Source organism: Emys orbicularis, chromosome 1, assembly GCF_028017835.1.
Source record: "Emys orbicularis isolate rEmyOrb1 chromosome 1, rEmyOrb1.hap1, whole genome shotgun sequence".
Lineage (NCBI taxonomy): Eukaryota > Metazoa > Chordata > Testudines > Emydidae > Emys > Emys orbicularis.
In genome coordinates this window covers 114,878,971-114,903,579 of record NC_088683.1, presented here as the reverse complement: position 1 = coordinate 114,903,579, position 24,609 = coordinate 114,878,971, and the positions used below count along the sequence as shown (strand labels likewise).

The 24,609-nt window shown below is 47.1% G+C and overlaps 1 protein-coding gene across 1 annotated transcript in view; it reads left to right on the top strand.

Annotated features, from left to right (window-relative positions):
- The window catches only part of LOC135881681 (sodium- and chloride-dependent betaine transporter-like), a 93,064-nt gene that overhangs the window by 41,568 nt on the left and 26,887 nt on the right, over positions 1-24,609 (top strand). Inside the window, exon 13 of the mRNA XM_065408391.1 lies at positions 19,842-19,989. Coding sequence (XP_065264463.1) covers positions 19,842-19,989 — 148 coding nt within the window. The remainder of the gene's footprint in view (positions 1-19,841; positions 19,990-24,609) is intronic.

Genomic DNA, 24,609 nt, shown 5'->3' with positions numbered 1-24,609 from the left:
GCACACAATAGAACTGTACAATCTCATTTTTGTGTGTAGCTGTGTCTTACTCTTCCAGATGTTTGACACATGGGAAAATGATCCACTGGCTTTGTCGATTCTTGCCTTCACATCTTTAGTGAGATGGCCATTAGCAGATATTGTACTTACAAAATAGATTAAGTCATTAACTCTTTTGTAATCTTCTCCATCAATCACACATCTGCCCGTGTTGATAGCATTCTCTCTGATCTCCATGATTTTGGTCTTCTGTATACAGATACAAAGTCCCACTTTGGCTGCTTCTGCTTTTGGGTTCATAAAGAGTCTTTTCATTCCATCCCAGTTGGTATCCAGCATGACAATATTGTCTGCAAAATCTAAGTCTGCAGCCTATTTCTTGCCTAAACAATACCACTGTTCTCGTCAGTAGCGGTCAGTCTTACCATCACAAAATCTATGACAGTACAGAAGACATGTGGAGAAATATGCAACCTTGCCTTATGCCAGTAACACTCTTAAACCATGCTGTGTCTCTACTTTTGGTCCTGATGCAACCTCGTCATACAAAGCTTTTATCAAATTAACAGTCTTTGCAGGGATTCCATAGTGTCTCAAGATCTTCCAGAGGGCATCTCTGTGAATGCTATCAAATACTTTAATAAAATCAAGGATGTTAAAAACTATATTCTTCTGGTATTCTAAGCCTCTCTCAATGTGTCTTCTCAAGGTGAAAATCTGTTCCAAACATGACCTACCAGATGGAAATCCAGCCTGTTCTTCCCTGAGTACTTTATCAATAGCAGTTTTTATCCCATTCAAAATGATAATACAAAACACTTTCCCAGGTACAGATAGGAGTATCACCCTTCTCTAGTAATCACAAATAAGCTGTTCTACCTTTTTCAGGGACTTTGCAGATAACACCTCTTCTCCAATCTTTGGACGGGTGTCCCTTCTCCAGACCACTTTTCAACTGCCTGCACATGTAATTCACCATCACTTCCTCCCCAGCTTTTAACATTTCAGCATTTGTTTTATCATAGCCTGGTGCTTTAAAACTCTTCAGCTGGTTTATAGCCTTAGTTCCTTCCTCCGAGGCCATTACTTGTAGTGATATAGATAAGACCGCTATGTCGTCACATTTCTAAGTATGTGTTAATGGTTCTGGCTGGTTTAGCACAGCCTGGAAATGTACCATCCAATGGGCACTCTGTCCATCCTTTATGGTTGAAATTGTACAGTCTTGAGCTTTTCTACACAATTCTACAAAGGTTAGAGCATTGTGATGTCAGTTGTTTAGATACTAGAGAAAACTTTTTAGAATCCTCTCTCCTATGTGCCTCCGCAGTGTCTCTTGCTTTATTTTTCATCCATTCTCTATGATCTCTTCTGGCTAATCTTTTAACTTCCTTGTCTCTATCCGCATATTCTTGTTGCAGAATAGTTCTTTTACTGCTGTCTCATTCTTGTTGCTTTCTCCTCTTTAATTCTTTCCTCTATTCAACTAGCTTCCATGTATTTGGTTGGAGCCATTCTTCTTTCTTCTCATCCCACATGGTAGTCTTGGATGCATCCTGACTTGCTTCTTTGAAAAACTTCCATTGTTTTTCTGTCATCCCTGTGTGTCTTTAACTCTTCAAATCTATTGCTAAATTGCATCTTGAAATGTGCCTTCACTGTTGGATCTACTAACTTTCTAGTATCATACATTCCTTCTGCCTTGAGTGTTATTTTTGGGGGGGGGTTATTTTGATTGTCCCAATAACAAGATGGTGGTCACTTCTAATACTAGCACTCCTATACAGCCTGGTGTTCAACTGAGATCTACTAAAGGCAACATGATCAAGCTGTTTCTGGGTGAAGCCATCATTTCATCTCCACGTCAGTTTGTCTTTCCTTGTGTGAAAATGCATAGATTGCATAGGACACAGAATTATAAAAACATTTTCCATTGTCAGTCTGTTCTAATATGCCATTTCTGCCCATAATGTGCTCAGATCCAGTATTATCATAGCCAACCTGTGAATTTAGATCTCCCATAGAGATAATAATATCATATTTATTGAACTTGCCGAAGACGCTCTGCAACCTTTCATAGAAACAATCTTTGCCTTGTTCATTGCAATCATTCGTTAGGTGCATAACACTGAACAAGTGTGACTTTTGCTTGGTTTGTCATAAAGCGAGCAGTCAGTATTCTTGATTGTGCAGGTACCCATTTCTTCAGTGCTATAGTAGCTTCCTTGCTAAACTTAACCTTCCCAATGTTTATCATCTTCTCTTCAACCATGCCTTCCAACTATAATTAGATGGGTCCAGTCCACCTCATCTCAGTCAGTCCAAGTATACTTAGGACAAAGATTTTCATTTCTCTGATAACCTGGGTCAGTCTACCTGTGCTCTTGTCACAACCCAGTGGCCCCCTTCCTGAAGGGGTCCCCTGCGGAGGCAGATCAGCATTGTATGTTGCTAATGCTGTTGCAAGCATTGCCAGGGCCGGCTCCAGGCACCAGGCAACCAAGCACATGCTTTGGGCGGCACCTGGTAAGGGGCGGCCAATCTTGGGGTGGCGGGGGGCAGCGCGGCGCGGCATTCCGCGGGGGGGGCCGCTCCAGCGGCGCGCTGCTCGGGGGGGGTTCCGGCGGCGCGGCGCTCGGCGGGGGGGCGGCGCGGGGCGCGGTGCTCGGGGGGGGGTTCCGGCGGCGCGGCACTTGGCGGGGGGGCTCGGGGGGCGGCGCTTTTTTTTGCTGCTGGGGGCAGCAAAAAAGTTAGAGCTGGCCCTGAGCATTGCAAGGCATTTTGGGAAGGGTTAAATGGTTAAAGGTGTGAGTGTGGAGTGGAAGATTCCTTTTCGGGTTGTGAGATGCCGAAGGGGGAGGAAGGGAGAAGAGAACGGGTTAACTCAACGTCTCAGCTCTCAGCTCAGCCTGAAGATAAGATGCTGGCTCCAGTCCAAGGTCACGGTGCTCAAACAGACTCTATGCAGCCAAAAAACCTGCAGCCACATCTGCTTCTTACCCAACCCCAGCCAACCGTGGGAAAGGGGGGGTCAGCTGGGCAGGGGATCTAACATTCCAACTCCCAATTCTTGACTTACTTTTAGCTGTGAAGATACCCCATTTCCTTGTGGATTTGATTCTCCAGCATCAGAATGTGAGCTGGATTTGCTGGTTGATCAATACTATCTTGTCTTACATCGAGCACATCATGGTTCTCCACAGTTGATATTTGTATTTGCAAATCTGTGACAGATTCATCTGGTCTCCGGGCTGTTTCTGTAACAGAGAACATTTTTGTAAGACATGTGGACTGCCTTTATTTTGGCTCCTACCCTTTGAACTTTCTGTCTTGGGTGACCCTACCAGGAGTTCTACACCTTCCAACATAGCTCTCAGGGTACCTGGAGTACACAAGCATACGCACCATATCAAGGTGCAGTCCCTGAGGAAACTATAACTGTCCTCACACTGGAGGGGTGGTTATTGTATTAACGAGACCGATATAATTAAAGTGGTAAAACTTGTGTGTAGACAAGACTTCAGCTACCTAGTCTACAACACAACCAGCTTACACAGCTGAAAGATGTTAAACTGTCTAATATTAAAGGTAGATGGGGGCCTTTGTGACTTAACTTTCCCAGCTGTAAAATGGGAATGATACTTATCCACCTTTGGTAAGCATTTGGAGATCTACAGCCAAAAAGTTCCTGTAGGTGCCAAATATTTTATTATGATGCGTTAGTGCTAATTTATAAGTGTACTCAAGTGACTGATTTAGTCAAGTTACAGATAAGAGATTTTTTTTGTTTACCTCTCACTTTATATAATGTCAGATATAACTTCCATGGACTTTTTAACTGCCTCTTTATAAAGAAGCTTCCGGGGACATGGATTAGAAATGCAGGAAGGGGTCTGTCTACCTCCCCCCACCCCAAAGAAAAATCCTCAATGAATATTTGTTCTGATTTTGAAATGGCGTCTCCCTGACTGTGCTTGTGCCCCTCTTTAATTCACTGCCTATGAATATTTTAAGAAATGCATGTACTGGCAGCAAAGCTCCAAGGACCAGCATACTGTATTTCAAGTGACTATTGCAGTATATTCATGGAAAGCACATTTCCAATTGGTAATTGTGACTATTCACACCAGCAAGCTAACTCCCAGAGTTCCACTGGGCCAATCAGGAAACACAAACATTGTTACCTTATGTGTCCAGCTAAAAACAGCTCAAATTCCAAACATGGAATCACAAACAAGCTACAGGCCAAGAACTATACCAGAAATTACTGGATGAATATTTTTGAATAAATTAGAGAAAATAATCTGTTCGCAGGCAATTCCCAAACAGAGAGAGTGTGTCAAAATTAGTTATATAAATGAGCTAATTGCTCAGCCCTGTTTGTGATATGGTCTGTAAGCATGTGATCAGATGAGTGATGTGTGCTGAACCAGACAGTCTGAGTAGAAAGATATATCTAGCTATGAATATAAATGTCTGTTAGAGAAGTGTTTTGATGCTCAGTTTTCAGAGTAGCAGCCGTGTTAGTCTGTATCCGCAAAAATAACAGGAGTACTTGTGGCACCTTAGAGACTAACAAATTTATTAGAGCATAAGCTTTCGTGGGCTACAACCCACTTCTTCGGATCCTCTATATTCATCCGAAGAAGTGGGTTGTAGCCCACGAAATCTTATGCTCTAATAAATTTGTTAGTCTCTAAGGTGCCACAAGTACTCCTGTTATTGATGCTCAGTGAGTCTGAAAACCACTGAGAAACACTTCTTTGTGGTAGTCCCAGGGAGTGCAGGGTCTCAGGAGGGTATAGGGTGTGAGACGAATGCTAGAAACGTGGAGGGGGGGGGAGATCTATAGCTAAAAGCATATCTATCTATGGCACTGCTCTGTGGGTAGGTGTGTGAAGTGGGATAATAATATTACCTAGCGTTTTTCATCCAATGATTGCAAAGCGTGACACAGCCTCTAATGAAAGCCTCCCAGGACCCCTGTAAGGAGGGCAGTATTAGTAACCCGTTTGCATGTTTACAGTTGATGACATGGGTACAAAGAGCTGAAGATGCTGATTTTTCTATTGACGTGAACTGGATCTGTGACTGAGCATCACTTCTTTATTATCAGCCCTTCGAATCGGATGAGTTCTGGGATGTAGCATTACTGATAATACCCCTGCAGTAGTGGGAGACCATCCTGAGAAAATGTCATCAATGGTAGGCTGTTATGTCTTTCTGTAGTGGCAATTCTTAACATGTCCCCGTTTGCATGTATAATATGAATGGTTCGGTTTTCCACATTACCTTTTTGCTTGTTCTAGGAACTATGTTACCTTTTTACCTTTAACAGATGATTGGTAACTTTCTGCCATTCAGTGCCAAGATTGATAGAGAACTCAGCTAAATCAGTGCTCGCAGTAAGCTGAGACTTTTTTGTAGTACATGTGATTATTGGGAAACACAGTACTTACATTCCATTTACATTTGTCTATTGGAAGGTTGCTAACACTTCCATCCTTTCAAAACACTTCTTTCCAAGAATTAACACATACACATTGCCCATTATACAGTACTTTGGTCTCATTATCCATTTTATCCCACATATAGGATCCTAGTGAAATGTCTTTACTACAGGGCTTTGGAGCAACAGGCATGGATAAGCATACCCACTTTTGAGGGGTCCACTCGGTACAACCTCTGGTGTCCAATAGCTTCCCTCCCTCCCCAGCCCACTGGCTAGAGGTCCGGGGCAGCCAGAATGATCCCATGTGCAATATGGGTTAACCTTCCATATCTTTGCTTCCAGAGCCTGTTGGTGTGTGATTTTAACAACAATTTTCCAATTAAAAGGTCTGGCTGTACTATGCTAGATACATACTGCATCCATTCATGTTTATATGTATTAAACAAAGATCTTTTTTGTTGTTTTAGCAAGTGTATCAAAACCTTAGTGTTTCCTGATATTACCCAAAACATTTTGTGTTCCAAGGTGGACAAAGCAAGTATTTACATTTCAGTACATCCCATATCTATAGTGGTATGGTTTTTCATTTCCATTTGTTTCTGTATTAGGTTGTCCTGTAGCTGGTATTCGCTTTTTCTGATTTTCTGAAAGATAAAAATAACATTTTTCTACCCCTCTTGGGGTAGCATTGATTATTGCTTAAAATATTTCTTTCTTTTACAAATACCCTTGCGGTTTGCAGGCAAAACAGAGGAATTACCCGCATATTTTCCTGTGTTTTTGTTCTATAGGCAGGCCAGGTTTTAATGGCTTCTACCTTTAAGGGTTATGGGGAAATTATCCCACTGTTTAGTCATTAAATCCATGAGGTGGTGTATCTCAGTTTTTCTTCTCATGCAGCAGACCAAGTCTGTAATATTTTTCCTGCTGTGTTAAGCTTTAAGTTTATTTACAGGTAATAGCTGAGAAGCATCATTACCATATTACCTTAAAGGATTTTTCCAAAAATCATACACACTATACATTGTTACAGGGGTACTTATTAGTATTACATTTTAACAATAACATTATCATTGAATCTATTAAAGGTATTCTGTTATACCATGCCTTTTATTTAGACAATTTGTTTGCTGACCAGGTATGTCCTTTATCTGCAACTTCTTTTGTGCTGGCACTTCTTTTCTTCCTTTATCAGTTAAGTAATTTGCATCAATACAGGCTTGGCTTTTGGATTCAAAGCCATCAGCAGCTCAGAGACTCTGTCTTGAAAGGAACACAATTAACTTTTACCAGAGTTTTGATAACTTTTAACTCTTGCTTCTAAAACACACACAGATCTGAAAAAGAAAACACAGCCTATTGTCAGGGCCTGCTCTAGGTTTTTTGCTGCCCCAAGCAAAAAAATTTTTGGCTGCCCCCCCCCCACTGCACCCTCCTGCCGCCCCAGCCCTGGGTCACTGGTAACTCGCTCCCAGGGCGGGTCATTCAGCAGGAATTTTGGATGTGCACAGAACACAGACAGGATTGGTTCCCATATGGTTACAGAACTGCAGTGAAGTGGAACAATTTTCAGCTTGTGTGATTGGAGGATATCTGGATGCATATTATAAGACTGTTCTACATAAATGAGGAAAAGTTGAGGTGCCTTTATTATTCTTTTGTTCCATTCTTTGTTTCTATGGGAAATTTGCCAATGCAATATCACTGTCTTCCTTTTAAACAAATAAAACTAAAACTTTAATAATAATAATAATAATTAATAATAAAAAAGCAATGGCTGTTGAAAATAGCAATTCCAGTCCTAATAACCACTGGGAAGCATTTCTTGCTCAATTTATTCTACTTTTTCTACAGCAAGTTACAGTGGATCAGTATATTTGATTTGGGAGAAATGAAGTAACAGCTGCCCAAATTGAGCTTGAGCACTCCTGAATTTTGAGGGTGTTCAAATCTGGAAGGCAGGTGCTGGATTCCCTTTCTGAATATTAGCTAAATCTGGAAAAGAAAAGTCAATTTCTGCTTCCATGGCTCAGAAGTGTAAATCCTCCTATGTGCCTGGTACTGTATCTAAAACTGCCCAGTCTAGTAGAGCCTCCCCTCCCTTACTTTTCATTTTAAATTCTAGTGGGATCCACGTACCTGCCTTGCTAGGCTTCGGATAGAGAGGTGCAATGTCCATTTAGTCCACCCAGTTCTTTCTTTGGGGGAGAGCCCAGGGCTGGGGCGGCAGGAAGTGCGGGTGCAGGGGGGGGGAGAGCCTAGGGCTGGGGCGGCAGGAGGTGCAGGTGGGGGCCAGAGCTGGGGCAGCAGGGAGTGCGGGTGCGGGGGGGGGGGGGGAGAAGAGCCCAGGGCTGGGGTGGCAGGAGATGCGGGTGGGGGGAGAGCCCAGGGCTGGGGCGGCAGGAGGTGCGGGTGGGGGCCAGAGCTGGGGCGGCAGGGGGTGCGGGTGGGGGGAGAGCCCAGGGCTGGGGCAGCAGGGGATGGGGGCCAGGGCTGGGGTGGCAGGAGATGCGGGTGGGGGGAGAGTCCAGGGCTGGGGCAACACAGGGGTGCGGGGGGGGGGGGCAGGGCTCGGGTGGGGGGGGCGGCAAAAAACCTAGAGGTGGCTCTGTCCCTACCATTTACAGCAAGCTGCAGCATGAGGTTTCAGTTCCACACTCCTTTCCCCTCCCTTTCCTGTTAATTGCGGCCAAGGGAATGCTGGGAAATGTAGTTCTTTCCCTGCTCCAGGGCTGGCTCTATAGGCAGGGAGCTAACCAAGGAACTACAGCTCCCAGGGCTCCCTGTTGGTTCTCAGCTCCCATGCTGGATTCTTGCACCCCTGCAAATTTGCTGCCCCAAGCACCTGCTTGTTTTGCTGGTGCCTAGAGCCAGCCCTGCCTATTGTGGCTTTTTTGGAGCCCTAATAGGATTTTAATTAAGTAGCATGTTTTGTTTGCATTTCTTTTACCCCTTCCAGAATATACACTGCACATGTCCTGGGGAAAATGCACATTCCTTCTATACTTTAACTTTTAAAACATTAGCCATATCAATTTTTACATAAGGTGTAACTGTTTCTTTTGTTCTTACAGAGTTTTTATGTACCCTTATCAAAGTGACAGTCTGATTACACAGAGCCATCTCATAGCTCAGTGTTTCTAATATTGCTTCTTTTTGTTTTGTGCACCTCACCCCTGCTGTTGTTTCAGAGGGGCACTGTTTTTTTATTATTATTTCTTATTCTTTTACTACAGTTCTGACCTGCTATTTTGTTACAACAAACAAACAAACAAACAAAAAGAATCCAGAATCTTTTCCCATTCTCCTGATTTTCACTGCCATGCTGCAGCCACGACTTTGGTCTTTATTTAAAAACATTTTAAATTTTGTAAAGAATCAAGTTACCCCTTAAGGGTTAATTGCCAAATCCCAAAGCCAAACAAGAGTGAAATGGATTTTTAGTGGCATTAAAAAACAAAACAAAACCAATTTATCTTAAACCTACAAAACAGGAATTTTACAAACCAGATGTGTACGTTTAGGTTCTTAGAACCTCACATATTTCCACAGACAAATAGATACATACACTTTTCTTTTCCTTAACATCCCTTTCACACTGTTTTGTTTTTACATAGCTATACATAGATTACACTCCCTTTATACATTTATGGCAGTTAAGTTCCAATAGAACCCCCTTATGTTCTTTTAGCAAATTTGACTAAATTGTTCATAGTCAAATGATTTTAATCAGATAGTCCTCTTTACCTGGAGTATTTACAGACACTCCTTTGGAAAAGGGCCCATTTTTCCTTCAGAATGGCTGCAAAGAAACCAAGAATTCTTTTTTTTTTTCTTTAACATGGTCCTTTTTAACATTTTCACCAAGTTTAACTGCTTAATTCTCTCCAGCCTCTGTAGAGTTAACTTTTTACTTTCTTTCCTTAAATCACTTGTTTATCTCCCAAAATGACATCTTTATCAACTCAGATTTCACCATTTTAAGTATTGTCCCAGGGATTCATGCCTGCACTTGCTGCTTTTCTTATTCCTGCCACTATGCCCTTAGGGCTTCCAACCTATTTTCCAATTTCTCTATCTGTTGCTTGCCTGCTTGTCTGGGCCCGATCCTGCTTTTTCCAATGAACCTTTCCTTTCCATAAGCACAAGCTTTGTTCCACTACCAATTTAGCAAGGAGGGTGGGCATCTCAACTAGCCCCCACCCTTCCTGGTTTCTTTCCTTAAACATTTCTTTCAGAATTGTGAAATGACCACAATATCACTCACAAAAAATACTACACTGCCCAAACTCCTATATCCTTCAGAGTTTGGTTTAACAGAATAAGATCTGGATCTTATGTTTGCCCGTGCCAGTGTTGGGGCTTATGATTTTAACCCACTCTGGGCCAGAGGGAGAGACGCTAAGCTTCCCTCTGTATTGCTCGGCCTTCTACCACCGAGGATTCATACACCAAATATAAAAAAATAACCCTCCCAGGGGCAGAGCGAGAAACCCTAAGTTCTCCTCTTATGCTCAGTCATGCTACGACCGAGGGTGAATACACCTATAGTTTTCTTTCTTTCAGTTTGGAGCGAGGATCTCTAAGTCCTCCTCCTACTGCCCGACCATACTACAACCGGGGGTATGCCCACCTTCTCTTGAACATTTTTAAAAGCTTGTTCAAACTTTCCTGTCGCTCCTGTCACCGTTCAGTGAGTGACACAGCGTAGATTCTGAAATCGTAGCTTATCAAATTTCCCCGTCACACCTGACACAGGTCAGTGAGTGACACAGCCTAGATTCTCTGACCCTGCTACTCCTTGTTTCAGCGAGCAGCACTGCCTGGCCCTTAGGCCTTCTTGTTGCCCCTGATACTTCAGTGAACAATAGGACGTGGATTCTGTAATCATAGCTTAGAATTATATTATGAGTTTGTTATTTTCCTGCTACCTATCCGGAGGCCAGCAGGTTTGGTTAACCAGATTGTATTGTGCCAAGTTTACTTGGTGGTGTGCACACCAATCTTTACAATAACTGAGGCCTTTTACCAATATTCCCCCTTTCGCAATTCTTCACCAATTATGTTACATTAATAAAATAATACCAACAGGATCTTCTAAGAGAGATGAGGCAAAACACCAGATTTATTGTAAATACAGAGAAAGAGCGAGAAATCAGGATATGCAATTCAATATTATTTCACTACCATTCCTTATTCATTCACACACTCATTCATACAAGTTCTGCAGAGTTGTTCTAGTTACCAGCCTAGAGGCTGCTCGTGGCAGAGTACTGGCCAGGTAGCCAGGATTTTGGCTTGCCCTCCAGGGGTCATCCAGGTATCTTGGTGCTACGCATTCTTCGGCCATGGGAGATCACAGTTATAACTCTTAGGCTGGCACCTTTGATTTGCTACTTATTTATTTGCATCACACACATTCATTCACATTCATCCTTTATCTTTAAGTCACATCTTACACTTTTGTTTTATTACCTCCTCTTCCTTGACATCCTTATTTTACAATTCTATTTTCCAGCTGTGACAGACTTTAATCAGCCTATTTAACCTTTTTGATACAATAGAAGAAGACAAGCAGGATAATAAATGAAGGGGGCAGGGCCGGCTTTAGGCCGATTCAGCCGATTCGGCTGAATTGGGCCCCGCGCTAAGAGGGCCCCACGCCGCAGCTCTCCACCCCGCCCCCAGCTCACTTCCCCCTCCTCACCTCCCCTGAACGCTCCGCCCCCTGCTCCTCCCCCTCCCCTGCTTCCCGCGAATCAGAGGTTCGCGGGAATTCTGAAAAGAAGCAGGGGCGGGCAGGCAGCACCAGGTAAGCTGGGGTGGCGGGGGGCGCAAGAAGGGCTCCGGGGAGGCGCGTCCCAGTCCGGCCCCGGTTCCGGCCAAGCGCGCCGGCCCCAGCGGGACCGGCCCGGCTCGGCTCCAGCCTGGCCCCCGCGGCACGGCTCGGGTCCGGCACGGCCCCCTCGGCTCGGGTCCGGCCCGGCCCGGCCCCTGCAGCTCGGGTCCGGCTCGGGTCCACCCCTGGCCCCCGCGGCTCGGCTCGGGTCCGGCGCGGCTCGGGTCCGGCCCGGTCCCCGCGGCTTGGGTCCGGCCTGGCCCGGCCCCCGCAGCGCGGCTCGGGTCCAGCCCGGCCCCCACGGCGCGGCTCGGGTCCGGCCCGGCCCCCACGGCGCGGCTCAGGTCCAGCCTGGCCCGGCCCCTGCGGCTCGGCTCCGGCCGCCGAGCGGCTCCGGGCCGGACCACGGCTTCATTCCTGGGGGTGGGGCTTGCGGCAAGCCCCGCCCCCAGGAATTGGGCCCCGCTCTTCCTAGAGCCGGCCCTGGAAGGGGGTAAGGGATTTCTGCAAGACCAATTTCAGAGCACAGTTGTTTTTACAACAACTCTTATCACCTCCTCGAACAGACTCTTTGTCTGTGGATGTGTAACTTTTCACATAGAGATACAAGGAGGATAGTTTTAATTAGCTTGTCCTTGGTGCTCGAGCTTCTATATTCCTTTCTGTTGGCTTCATTTGGTTTGGGGCCTAAAAGGGGATATATCTATACCTATGAAATTACAAAACCATATATATATATATATATATATAAAACTATCAATATCTCAACAGCGGAAGTTGTGACTACTCAGCACCACAGAAAAATTAAGTCACAAGGGGCTTGTCTGAGGCCACTGGAGATGTGAGGCAGAATCAGGAATAGAACCCTGGTGTACTGATTCCCACTCCTGTGCTGTAAACAGAAAACCGTCCCTCCTCCCATAAATACATCTCTAGTGCGCCTTGTCATATATGTGTCCCAAAATGTAAACAAATAGCAACATTGTAAGCCTGGAGGTTGAATAATCATGGGTGAGAACTGGTTAAAGATCAGAAAAGTAAAGTGTGTGTGTGTGTGAGAGAGAGAGAGAGAGAGAGAGAAGACGGAGGAGAGGAATGGAAAGTGGAGAGGATTAGGTCTCTGAAATGCCTTTGCCCACAGCAATTACTGTGGATTGCTATTGGGTGTCAGTTTGTTTATCAGTTTAATTAACAGAGATTCCCTCTGTCTGCCTGTCTCTCTGCAGAGGCTAAAGCAACTCACTTCCCCAGCAGAGGACTTGCTTCAGCCAAAGAAGCACCGGGCTAGCGTGTCTGAACCATTGGAGAGCTCCAAAGCAGAATAAAGGATCTCATCCCCATCAGCCAAGGAATGCTCATAACTACAGAGAAGGAAACCCACTTGTAAAGCATATGGGAAAGGATTTCGCCTTTGCATTCTGGAGTGATTCCCCTTCTTGTTCCTGAGGTGGCTTCTCTTCACACCTGGGACAATGCACTCTTCATTTCTCCCCTGCACACCTGAGGCAGAGCTTCCTAGTCAGTGACTCTGGGATATCCTTCTCCCTCCCCAAGTTGATCAGGTAGTTAACTATACCGACGGGATGGCAGTTCTTTTGACACCGCTGGGACAGCTCTCTCCTTCTGCACCTGGGAAAGAGCACTGTGACTTCACCAGAGGCGCTTTAGAGCCCTGACACTGAAAAAAGGAACTGGTGCCCCTCTGCCTGACTTGGGGCACAGCCACCACCCCAGCCCACAGACCCCCAGAACACACCCCCTTCCGCCATTGCTGTCACACACTGAGCTTCATACGCAGCAGATGCTGCAGCAGCCCGGGCTCGCAGCCTGGGGGGGGAGGGACGAGGCAGAAAAGGATACCGAGCGGCCTGGCCCGCCTCACGGCGGCGGAGAGTCACAGTTCCGCACTCTGTACCCTCTCCCTCACATTTGGCTCTGTGAATATGGCCCCTGCCTAAGGAGACTGCAGCGCACGCTGGGTGTGCGGGAGCCGACCCGCTCTTACCTGCTGTCCCGGTGCTACCCCAAATTTTTGGGTGCCCTGCGCAGCCACCTATGCCTAAGGATGGCCCTGAGGAGACTGGAGGTATTTCAACTTGAATAAGGCATTAGATAGAGTTTCACATGACAGTCTCCTATGGAGACTGAATTCAAATGGAACAGCTATAAACTGAAATGCCAAAAACTACATCGATGTATATCAAGGCTGCACAGTTAAAATGACAGGAAAAGCTGAAGTTAAGGGCCCATCAGCCGCATTACCTCAGCTCCGTGGCACGTATATTGGTATATAGACTGTGTGACATAATAGCAGCCTATTAAACTGAAACACACACTGAACCAGAAAAAGAAGAGGAGCAAATACTACACACTGTGGGACTGGTTCTCCATTGCACTGCACTTTGTGGGTATGTCTACACTGCAGCTGGGAGCGAGGCTCACAGCCCAAGGGGAGAGACCTGGTGTTGCTGAGGCTGAAGCTAGTGCGCTAAAAATAGCAGTGTGGACATTGCTGTGCTGGCGAAGGCTCAGGCTAGCCAGCCAAGCTTGGATCCTGTGTCATTCCTGTCCAAGCTTGGCTGGCTAGCCTGAGTCTCTACCCGTGCAGCAACATCCACACTGCTATTTTTAATGCTCTACCTTGAGTCCCACTAGCGTGAGGTCTGTCTGGGAGGTTCACTCCCAGCAACAATGTAGACATAACCTGTGTGGTCATTGACACCTGTGCTGAGTGGGCGTAAAACACTAACACTGATGAATGTGAGTGGAAAATCCGTGCCTCTTGTGTGCAGTGCAGTAGCATTTATATTGCTATTGGGGCCTTAGCTTTTGCTCTTCTTGTGAATGTCACTGTGCAGCCTTATTGCTGAATTAGCACAGTTTTTTTGTGTTTAGTTTCCTTTCCTTTAAAAAGAAAAGAAAAGAAAGAAAGAAAGATTGCTGGTGCAAGGAATATTTAAATGGCCCCAGTTAAGTGTCAACATTCACACTTCATGGAGGGGAATGGTTGGAAGATGTGGAAATTTGGTTGGAGACAATTTTTGGCGAGTCTGGGTGGATAGCAGGCCAGCACCGCATCTGGTTCATTGTGATGGGTGTACTTTTGCAATGAAAACAGGGTTTTTTAAAAAAAGAAACTTTAGAATGTGCAGACAGCAGGAAAGTTGTGGAATGGCCTGAAAATTATGAGATCAATTGTTTCCTGTGTTCATTATTTTCTCCTTCCCTTGTGTTAATACTGATGTGGCTTTTACTTGGAGGGTTGCTATATGAGTTTCAATAAGACAAATGTTGCCTCAGACAATGTTCCTCATACAGATTGCCCTAGCAACAGTCTGAGTGCAGCAGCTGTGGCCACCCTGGAAAACTGTGCAAATGTGCAATAAGACTGCTAAAATTTGAGCAGATGCCCACTAAGCATGCTCAGAAGTAAACTTTTCAATTGCTTATAACTGCTCTATTGTTATTTCACTACCACCTCTTCCCCCCCAACACACTCCCCAGCAAGCGGAGCACAAGTGCTCGCAGGATTATGCCTAGGCCAATTTTGTTTTTTAATTCCAAGTTTTAGGCTTCAGCAGTTTTTCTCGCATCCTTGCTCGAAAGAGTGTGGTACAGTATTAGAGGGGGAGTGTGTATTTTAATCTCTCTCCAATAATTCAAGTGGCAGAAGGAGAATGTTGGTTTTGTAGCTCAGGCACTGGAGTGAGACTCAGGTTATTGGAGTTCACTTACAGACTGTGACAGATTCATTCTATGTCCAGGGGCAAGTCACTTAAAGTCTCAGTGCTTCATTTTGTAAAATACTAGGGATAATAATACTTACAACTGCCCTGATATGATGGGAGGATAAATTCATTCATGTTTTTGAGGTGCTCAGATCTGATGGTGAGGAGGCTGTGGAAACACTTGATAAATGATAATTTTTGCACAGAGATCAAGGGTCAGATTCTGATCTGAGACTTGTTGGCGTAAGTGTGGAGTTGTATTAAAAGAAATATCACCTACAAGGAAATGATTCTCCTCTACTCACCAGTAGGCAGACCTTGTTGCGCCACTTTCACGTTTGGGCGGCTCCAGTTTAAGAAGTCAGAGGGTGAAATGAAAATTGTGAAAATGATCTCTTTTGTGTTTAAATAAAATGTTGATTTTTTTTATTAAAATCAAAAAGTGTTCAGTTTTTCCTTTTCCCCTTTTCTTCCTTTTTCACCCTTTGTTTCTTTTCCCCTCCTCCCTTTCCAGTGGCAAAATGGAAAAGAGGGAGGAAAGGAGGTGAAAAGGGGGGTTAAAAGAGAGAAACTGAGACGCCAAACCCCACAAATTTTTGCTTAAAGAAATTCACCAACATTTTCAAGAAATAAATAAATAAACCAAACCAAAACAAACCACAACAGTTCTTCTAAAAACCAAACCAATCCCACAAACAACACGCCCAACTTCTAAACTAAAATGGTAGTGAAATTTTCAAAAGTGTTGTAGATTTTTTTTTTTCCGGTGACCAGATCTACTTTGTGGCAGTGCTGGAAGGAGTTAACACCCCATTTCTCCTGCCCACCCCGTGCATTAGTAGAGGTGGGTACTGAATCAGAAAAGGAGATGGGCTTTTATAGGATTGGAAAAACTTCCCTCAGCCAGCATCCTCGCACACTCATCTGTTCATGGGAGATCTGTTATGAGGTTACATCTGGGATCTTCTCTTCACCATGAGAAAAAGATGTGTTCTTAACTTGAGTGAACTAAGTCCAGGTAAAATCCTAGTGTGGACAAAGAAGTCTGTGGTATTCCCATGAGCTAGCAGGTTAAGTTAAAAACTAACCTCCCCCATAGTCTTTACCTAGACCTGCTGACTCGTGTGAAAACTGCAAACTGGCTTGCGTTCACTAGGCTATTACCGTGTGTTAGTTATCAGCTGCTAGCTAACTTGAGTTAACACCCCTTTCTTCCTACTGTAAAGATGGAGCCTGTAAGTCTAAGGACCCAGCTAACAGGGTATTCTGCAGCAGAAGGCAAGAATCCATTGGCAGCGGCAGCAGAGGGAGAAGTGGGCATTGCTATACATTTGACATGTCCTCTGCTGAATGTAGGGAGTTCTGGGTCCATCAGCACAAATTACCATGCTCTGCTGTCAGAGGGGACCATGGGAAGTGAGGAACCCAGTGACAGAGCAGGCTGTTTGGTAGGGATCCACCTGTCAGGAGGCTGGCTACACCTCATTTCCATCCAGTTACTCCAGAAGTGCTGGGGAAAGGGCCCTAATTTCAGAGTTTGGGGGGGGAGGGGTGTTTGTTAGCAGTACGTTCCCGCCTTAAAAGTTGGTTTACAGCACTTGTATGCACAGAATATGCCCCCATGTACAATATTTGTACTTGTTTTTCATAGACTTGTGTATATTTTGGAAGACTTTGTACTGAACAATACTCTTAAAAATAAAGGTGTTTCGTCAGACTGTTCTTGTCTGTGCAAATAGGTAGGTGAGTGGGAGGGTTTAATCTCCAGCTAGTGGTGCTCCTGTTCAGTAACCCAGCTGGATGCCCTGCTGATAGAACTGGATGGAGATGGGTGGAGAGCTGACTTTAGTCCCTAGGCCTGGGCTCAATACCCGTAGTTGGTGAAACCCCTGAATGACAATCCTAGGGGTTAAGGTTAATCAGGTGAAATGCTTGACTGGTTGAGTTTTAAGTTAGTTTTTATTAGCCACTCTTCACTGGCCATAGGACACAACCTATAGATGAGACTTCTCTCCTCAGCCTATGAAGAAAACTGCAGTTCATTGTCCTGGGCACTGGAAGGAGGTGTGACCTTCTACTAATTCCTGTTACTAGTTTCCTACTGAATTTTGCTGTCATTTTATGCTTCATTTGCCATAGTGACAGTTGTCAAGGAAGCAGAATTCACCCTGGGGAGAAGCAGGGGCGGCTCTATGATTCTTTCTGCCCCAAGCACGACAGTCAGGCGGCTTTCAGTGGCGCGCCTGTGGGTGGTCCGCTGGTCACGCCGATTTGCTGCCGAAGCCGCGGGACCGGCGGACCTCCCGCAGGCATGCTGCGGAAGGCAGCCTTTCTGCCGCCCTCACAGGGACCAGGAGGCCGCCCCCCCGCAGCTTGCCGCCCCAGGCACGCACTTGCTGCACTGGTGCCTGGAGCTGCTGCTGGAGAGAAGGGGGCAGCAGGACCGATTCTTGCAACACTTTTAAAAAAAATAAACCAATAGATCCTAAACCCTCAATTGCTTTGGAGTACCAGCACCATTCTGTATCCCCTACGTGTGAGCCTTTTCTGCAAAGGAGGACATTTATTCTTGGAGCTGTCTGTTCTGGCTTGTCAAGCCTCAGCGTGGAGAGTCATGTAGAAAGGAAAGGAATTCCCCCAGAGAAATGGATGCAGTTCCCATGCAAAGTCAGCCATGGGCTGTTCAGTGTTACCCTCCCTTGTGACATGCTGTAGAACAGTGGTCTCCAACCTTTTTACGCACAAGATCACTTTTTGAATTTAAGTGCAACCCAGGATCTACCCCACCCCTTCCCTGAGGCTCGTCCCTTCCCTGAGGGCCCAACCCGGTCACTCAATTCCCCCACCTCCATTGCTCACTCGTCTCCCTCATTCACTTTCACTGGGCTGGGGCAAGGGGTTGGGGTTTGGGAGTGTGTGCAGGCTCAGGGCTGGGGCCGAGGGGGTTGGAGTGTGGGAGGGGGCTCTGGGCTGAGCCTGGGGTTGGAGTGCAGGAGTGGCTGAGGGGTGCAAGCTCTGGGAGGGAGTTTGGGTGCAGGAGTGGGCTCCGGGCTGGGGCAGCGTTTTGGGACGAAGGAGGGGGTACGGGATGCGGGACCTGGGAGGGGGCTCAGGGCTGGGACAAGGGGTTGGGGTGCAGGAGGGGGTTTGGGATGATGGCTCCGGGCGGGGCTGGGGGTTGGGGTGCAGGAAGGGTGCGGGCTCCCGCCGGGTGGCATTTACCTCGGGTGGCTCCCGGTCAGGGGTGCAATGGGGCTAAGGCAGGCTCCCTGCTTGCTCTGGCCCCACACCACTCCTGGAAGTGGCCAGCAAGCCCGTGCGGCCCCTGGGATGGGGGCATGTGGCTCAGTGCGTTACTTCTGCCTGCAAGCACCGCCCCCACAGCTCGCATTTGCAACAGTTCCCCGTTCCCAGCCAATGGGAGCTGCAGGGGTGGTGCTTGCAGGCAGGAGCAGCATGCGGAGGCCCCTGCCCTCCCAGGGGCAGCAGGGACGTGCTGACCACTTCCTGGAGCGGCATGGGGCCGGGGCTGCCTTAGCCCCACTGCACTGCCTGGCTTTTAGTGGTTGGAGATTGCAATCAACTGTCAGAGGCTCCAGGATCGACCAGTTGATCGCGATCTACCGGTTGGTGACCACTGCTGTAGAAGCTATGAGCGCGCTTATGAAATGCAGTCACTGTACCTTTCCCCTCCTGCAGACTCTCAGAACTACAGTAGTTTCCACTATAAGGCTTGGTTGCATCCAGTGCAGGGGGGAGGGGAGCTATCACCTTTTAGGAACAGAGAAATTGCCAGGCTGGAGCGGAACAGTGGTCCATCTATTCCATGAGCCAGTCTCTGCCAGTGACCAGCACCAGATGCTACAGAGAAGACGTATTGGAGTATGTGAGAGTGTGGCGCACCACTCAGTGCCACTGGCTGCAATGGTCAGCGAGCTTCTGAGTAGATTGAGTTTGATCGTGTTCACAAACTCACGTTTTATTAGTAGCTGACACAAAGTTTTAGCTCTCGCAGTGAAATGTCCAAAAATCCTAACTGCCATGCTTTGTTGAAGGTGCCAGTTAGGCTCTCGTTGGTCTCTTCTGAGGCTACCTCTCCTTTCTGTGTTCCAGGCCTGGTCTGTATTACAAAGATGGGTTGATGTAAGTTGTCTTGCATTGACCTCTTTGTACATGTGTCTATGCTCAAATTTGTCTCTGGTCGATGTACGTGCTTCCTGATGGTGATGCAGTAAAACCACCTCCCCCAAGAGCGTGCAGCCATGGTTGACCTGCTGAGGTCAATGCGGTGCAAGTGTAAACACTGTGTGATCTGTGTCAACCCTAACAGTCCCCCAGCAACCATCCCACAATGCCCCTCTGTGATAGTGGCCATTGTGATCACAATTTTAAACTCCAATGCTCCCCACCTGAAAGTCCCCTGGGTGTTTTTGAAATGCCTTTTCCTGCTTGCCCACCTTGGTGAACACACCTAACAGATCCCCCTGGTTGTGTGCAATGGCACAGCCAACCATGCTGGCTCCACACACGAGAGACAATCCTGCCTGTAGTAGACAAGAGATGGTGGATCTCCTGGGCCAGTAGGAAGAAGAGGCTGTGCAAGCACAGCCATAGCACCATGGACCTCTACAAGCAGATAGCACAGGGGATGAAGGTGTATGACAGGGGTCAGCAGCAGTGCCACATGAGAACAAAGGAACTTCGCCAGGAATACCAAAAGGCCAGGGAGGCCTCTAATAGATCTGGTGGTGCCCTGCAGATCTGCTACTTTTTTATTGAACTGCCTGGCATACTTGGAATAGACCCCACCAGAAACCCATAGGCCACTGTGGATACCTCGGAGGAGCATGAGCTAGAGACCCCGGCCATGAAATGTGAGGAGAAGGAGCGGAGAGAATTAGCGAGGAACTCCAGCGAGGCTGTGAGCCAGGACCTGTTCGAGACTCCATCACAGAAGACAGTCCTGCCAGGTAATCACGAATGAGCCTGAGAACAGGGAAGAGAATTTGGGGATGTGTGTATGTGCATTTTACTGCTGCATCAGCCCATCTCTTGATTAAAGCCAAGAGCTTTGACAGTGGCTGGCATGCTCAGGTTTAATACTGGAACTAGGCCCATGATCCTTAGATCTGGCCATGATTTGTTTGGCCACAAGGGCACCTTCATGGTAGGGTTGCCACCCGTCCAGTTTTCACCCGAACAGTCTGGATTTCGGCTTGTGTGTCTGGGTGCCATTTGACGAGGCCTGATGTCCATTCTTTTTTAATCTGTGGCAACCCTAAGCAGAGGGAAGGAGGCAGCGCAGCAGCAGCAGCCGCCTCCGGGCCAGGCTGCTTGTGCAGCTGGCGGGGTGCAGAGGTGGGACCTTGTGGGGAAGAGGCAGGGCAGGGGGCGGGGCTTCAGTGGTCCAGTTACTATCCATTAGAAAGGTGGCAACCCCCAAGTCCCAAGGGTACTGTAGGCCAGTTTGGTTCCCAGTGTAACTTCTTTAACTTATATTGGCTGTAATAGCTCCAAGGGATTGTTCTACCAGCCAGAGATCAACAGAACACAGCAGCCCTCTGGCCCCAGCCTGGATCTGTCCCCTATACTTGGAGCACTGGGGCTGGGAAGGGGCACCACGCAGCTTTCCCCCAAGCTGGAGGAATTCCCAGCAGCCCGATTAGAGCAGCTTTAAAGTCTCTTTATGTGGCACTGGCAGCCCAGAGGACTGGTAGAGTGGATCAGGCTCTGGCCCTACTGTTCAGTGGTTGTGTGGAGACAAATGCACTCCAAAATAGAACATAGGCTCTTTCCCCCTGTTTCATAAAACACAATCCTGAGTGGCTGTATTATGGCTTATGCTGATGGAACTACCATTCACAGGTGACCATCTAAACACTGCCCAGACTTCTCTGCGCTCCTTGCCTCCATCAGGAGTCATTGAGTATTTTTAGATATGACCTCGCCAGCTCCTTTTAGAGTCTAAGCAGGATTTTGTTGGGAAATGATATAAAAGAACCTCAGAAGGCCCAGCACAGCCAGGGGCTGGGTGCTTCCTGCTGCTCCCCAAGTGCCCTCAACTTCCACCTGATGGGCTACCGTTGATGGCAATTGAAGGTGCTCAGCACCCAGTAGTGTCCAACCCAGATAAATGGATCAGGAAATGTGCTTGATCCCTGTGTGAATGTATAGGCCCCAATCCTGCAAACACTTAGCTTTAGCACATGGGTCTGTGTCTGCAGGATGGGAGCCAAAGAAAGGGGAAGATACTGAATGCTAATGAGAAAACTGGAGGCACTGGTACCCTAGGTCCTGCTACTGACCATGTGACTATCTCTGCCGAAATCACTACAGAGCGAGATATAAATATAGATACAGAGAAGTTGCTCTAAAGAGGAAATCGGAGCATTTATGAAACACACACAGGGAGTGTTCCTTTAAATAAGACATGGCATCACGTGAAAACAACCCAGTGGGCATGTGTCAGAACAAAGGCTTGGGGCAAGCTGATCCTGGCCAACAACAATAGTGTTACACAAGCCGTGAACTCAGACTGGGTGTACATGTGTGTGCGTGGTAGAAACACAGACATTTCAATATGTTGCCTTGAGTGCAGTAGAATAAATATACATCCTCCTTGCACAGCTCCCAGTTCCTCCATTGCATTTTGCAGGTTGACAGCTGGATTCTTCATTCTTTTTATTTGTGCTGAGCTCCAGCACTGAAAAAGGTTGAGCATAATCATTCCTGGTGGAGTTTGAGGCGATTCATTCCATGTCCACAGTTCCCAGGGCACTGTAAGGGGATTCCACAGTTTAAAGAGCTGGGAGTGTGAGGCAGTCTGGTTAGGCTTTATCAAACTGTGTGTGAGAGGAGAGCTTGCTTCGTTCCAATGACCGTAAAGGGACTTGGAGTAGGCCGTGGCTACACTCGAAACTTCAAAGCACTCCCGCGGCAGCACTTTGAAGTGTGAGTGTGGTCGCGCGCCAGCGCTGGGAAAGAGCTCTCCCAGCGCTGCAGGTACTCCACCTCCACGTGGGGATTAGCTTACAGCGCTGGGGCACTGTTTACACTAACGCTTTACAGCGCTGTAACTTGCTGCGCTCAGGGGAGTGTTTTTTCACACCCCTGAGCGAGAAAGTTGCAGCGCTGTAAATTGCCAATGTAGCCAAGCCCTTAGTTCCACTGAATGTTGTAACTGCTGCCGGCAAATTTCTGGCCTTAGTTCTGCCTGGCATGGCCTCTATTTCCCGTGTTCTCTCTCTACCAGTGCTTCCTATTACAGTTAAAGGTCTGGAGAGGGAAGTATTGTAAGGGAGGTGAGGAGAAATTCCATTGTTCACACACACTCCCCCTCTCTCTCACTCCTCCCACAAGTGAACTTGATAATAATTTAACAGGGAGATCTGATGGAGTGGGGAGAGAGGGAGGAGAGAAGGAGGAGAGAGGGAGGGATCTTTTCCCCAATCCCCTTTCTCCCAGAGTTGTAGGCACCTTGACTTGCCTGTTCTTGCATATAATGAGTTGCCTGTTGGCCACCCGGTGACTCAGTGGGATAGTACTGCGCTGCCTGTGGAGACTTGAGGTGGATTCAGGTGAGCTGGGTAATTGTTCTGTCCATGTGTCTGTCTGAGTCTGTACGTCATGTTGCCTGTGCTGGGGCCTTAGGGAACTCCACAGCCCCTGACTGTCACTTAGGCAGTGACCCTGCAGACTTCATGAACATTTCAACAGAACTGCTTGCTGGAGTCCAGGGGTGCATGGAGTATTTCGATGGGCGGGCAAAGGAGTCTGTGAGAGGGAGAAGCCCCCACTGCTGTTAGGCTAGGAAGAGGGACCTGAAGAAAGTAAAGGAATTAATTTTGAGGGACCAACTGAAGGGAACTTTTCTTATTGATTTCCAATGGAAATTCTGAGGTGAGAAGGTAGGGACACCAGAGGGGGAAATGGGTGTGAGGGGACTTGGCAGCAAGGGATGCTAGAGAGATTGGCAGAGAGGTGGATGGATAGCAAAGGGAATGGGCACCGAGGGATTTCTAGTGGGGTGGAGAGCACAGGGCTGTGAGAGGGACAGGCAATAGGTACCATTAGGGTTAGGGAGTACATGGGCCAGGTAGCAAAAGGGATGGGCAAAGACAGTTACAGGCTGTGAGAAGGACATGCACTGAGGGGAGCAGGCAGTGACGGGGTTGTAAAGCAGGGATGGGTAGAGAGGGTGTATGGGGAGTGGGAGGGAGGACTCAGTGGGACAGGCTGCAGGAATTTCATTTGGTGTAAGCAAAGTATAGAAATTCCTTCTCTTCAAACACCATCTGCCCAGGGAGATCAGTGTCCTGACGTGTCCTTGGGCGCCTACAGGCTGCTGCTCTGTGAGAAGAACTTTACTGGTTCCTGGGGTGCGTGTTTGCTGGGGAATGTTCTGATCCAAGGATTCTGCTGGGGAGGGGGGAACGCTGTGAATAGGGTAGTGTGAAGAACTGCACTTTTTTTTGGTTTGCTGGTACTGCAAAAAATATTGGTTTTGGTTGACCCGGATCTGAACATTGTGGAAAATATCAGTGAGTTGAAGAAGTCTGTGCTGGGTTGAATGAAGGTGGTGGCCCCCTTTTAACTTTTAGGCCATGTCTACACTAGAGACCTTACTGCGGCACAGCTGTACCGATGCAGGTGCGCTGCTGTAAGGTCTCCTGTGTAGCTGCTCTATGCTGACGGAAGAGAGCTCCCCGCTTGGCACAATTAAACCACCCCCAACAAGTGGCATTAGGTATGTTGGTGGGAGAATCTCTCCCACCAAAATAGCACTGTCCACGTTGACACTTCTGTCAGTGTAACTTATGTTGGTCGGGGGGTTGTCTTTTCACCCCCGTGACTGACAAAAGTTTTATTGACAAAACTGCTGGTGTAGACATAGCCTTAGACCGGTGTTTAGGGCATTAAATGTTCATTGGCACGGGGACTTGAAGTTGGATCTGCCACATTCCAGGGGAGTGCCCTAATCTCCAGACTATAGAGTTATTCTCATTGTGTCTCACTCTCCGGCCCAATGACTATTCAAGTATTTTATACAAAGCACAACAATTTCAACAGGAGAGATGGAGAGAGAGCCCCACCCCAGAAGAGCTAAGAGCCTGCTGGTTAGGGCAGAGGTGGGTTCAAATCCCTGTTCCAGAGCTTGTGGGACCCTTGGGTTTAAGTCCCTGCTCCAGAGCAGGAATTCAGACCTAGGTCTCCACATCCCTGATGAGTGCACTGGGCTAAAAGCTATAAAGTCCCCAACCTCTGCCTCCTCTGGCTGTTTTGTGAATCTAGGCTGGAAATTTCTCTCTGGCTGAAACTATTCAGCAAATTTGTATTAGGTTCAGGAATAGTTCCAGGTTGACTGAATAGTGTTCATCAGAAAAACTCTTCACCTAAAAAAATGTGCCAAGTTCTAATTGTAAATCCCTTGCTGAGAGCGAGAGAGAATGTGTGGCGCTAAGATGTCTTTAGGAAGAAGGAGTTTTGTCTGCGCACTGGTGAGAGTGGTCAAGTAACATGCCTATGGATAAACAGGCATATCTCTGGGCCAGATCCTCAGCTGGTCCAACTCCAGTGACTTCACAGGAGTT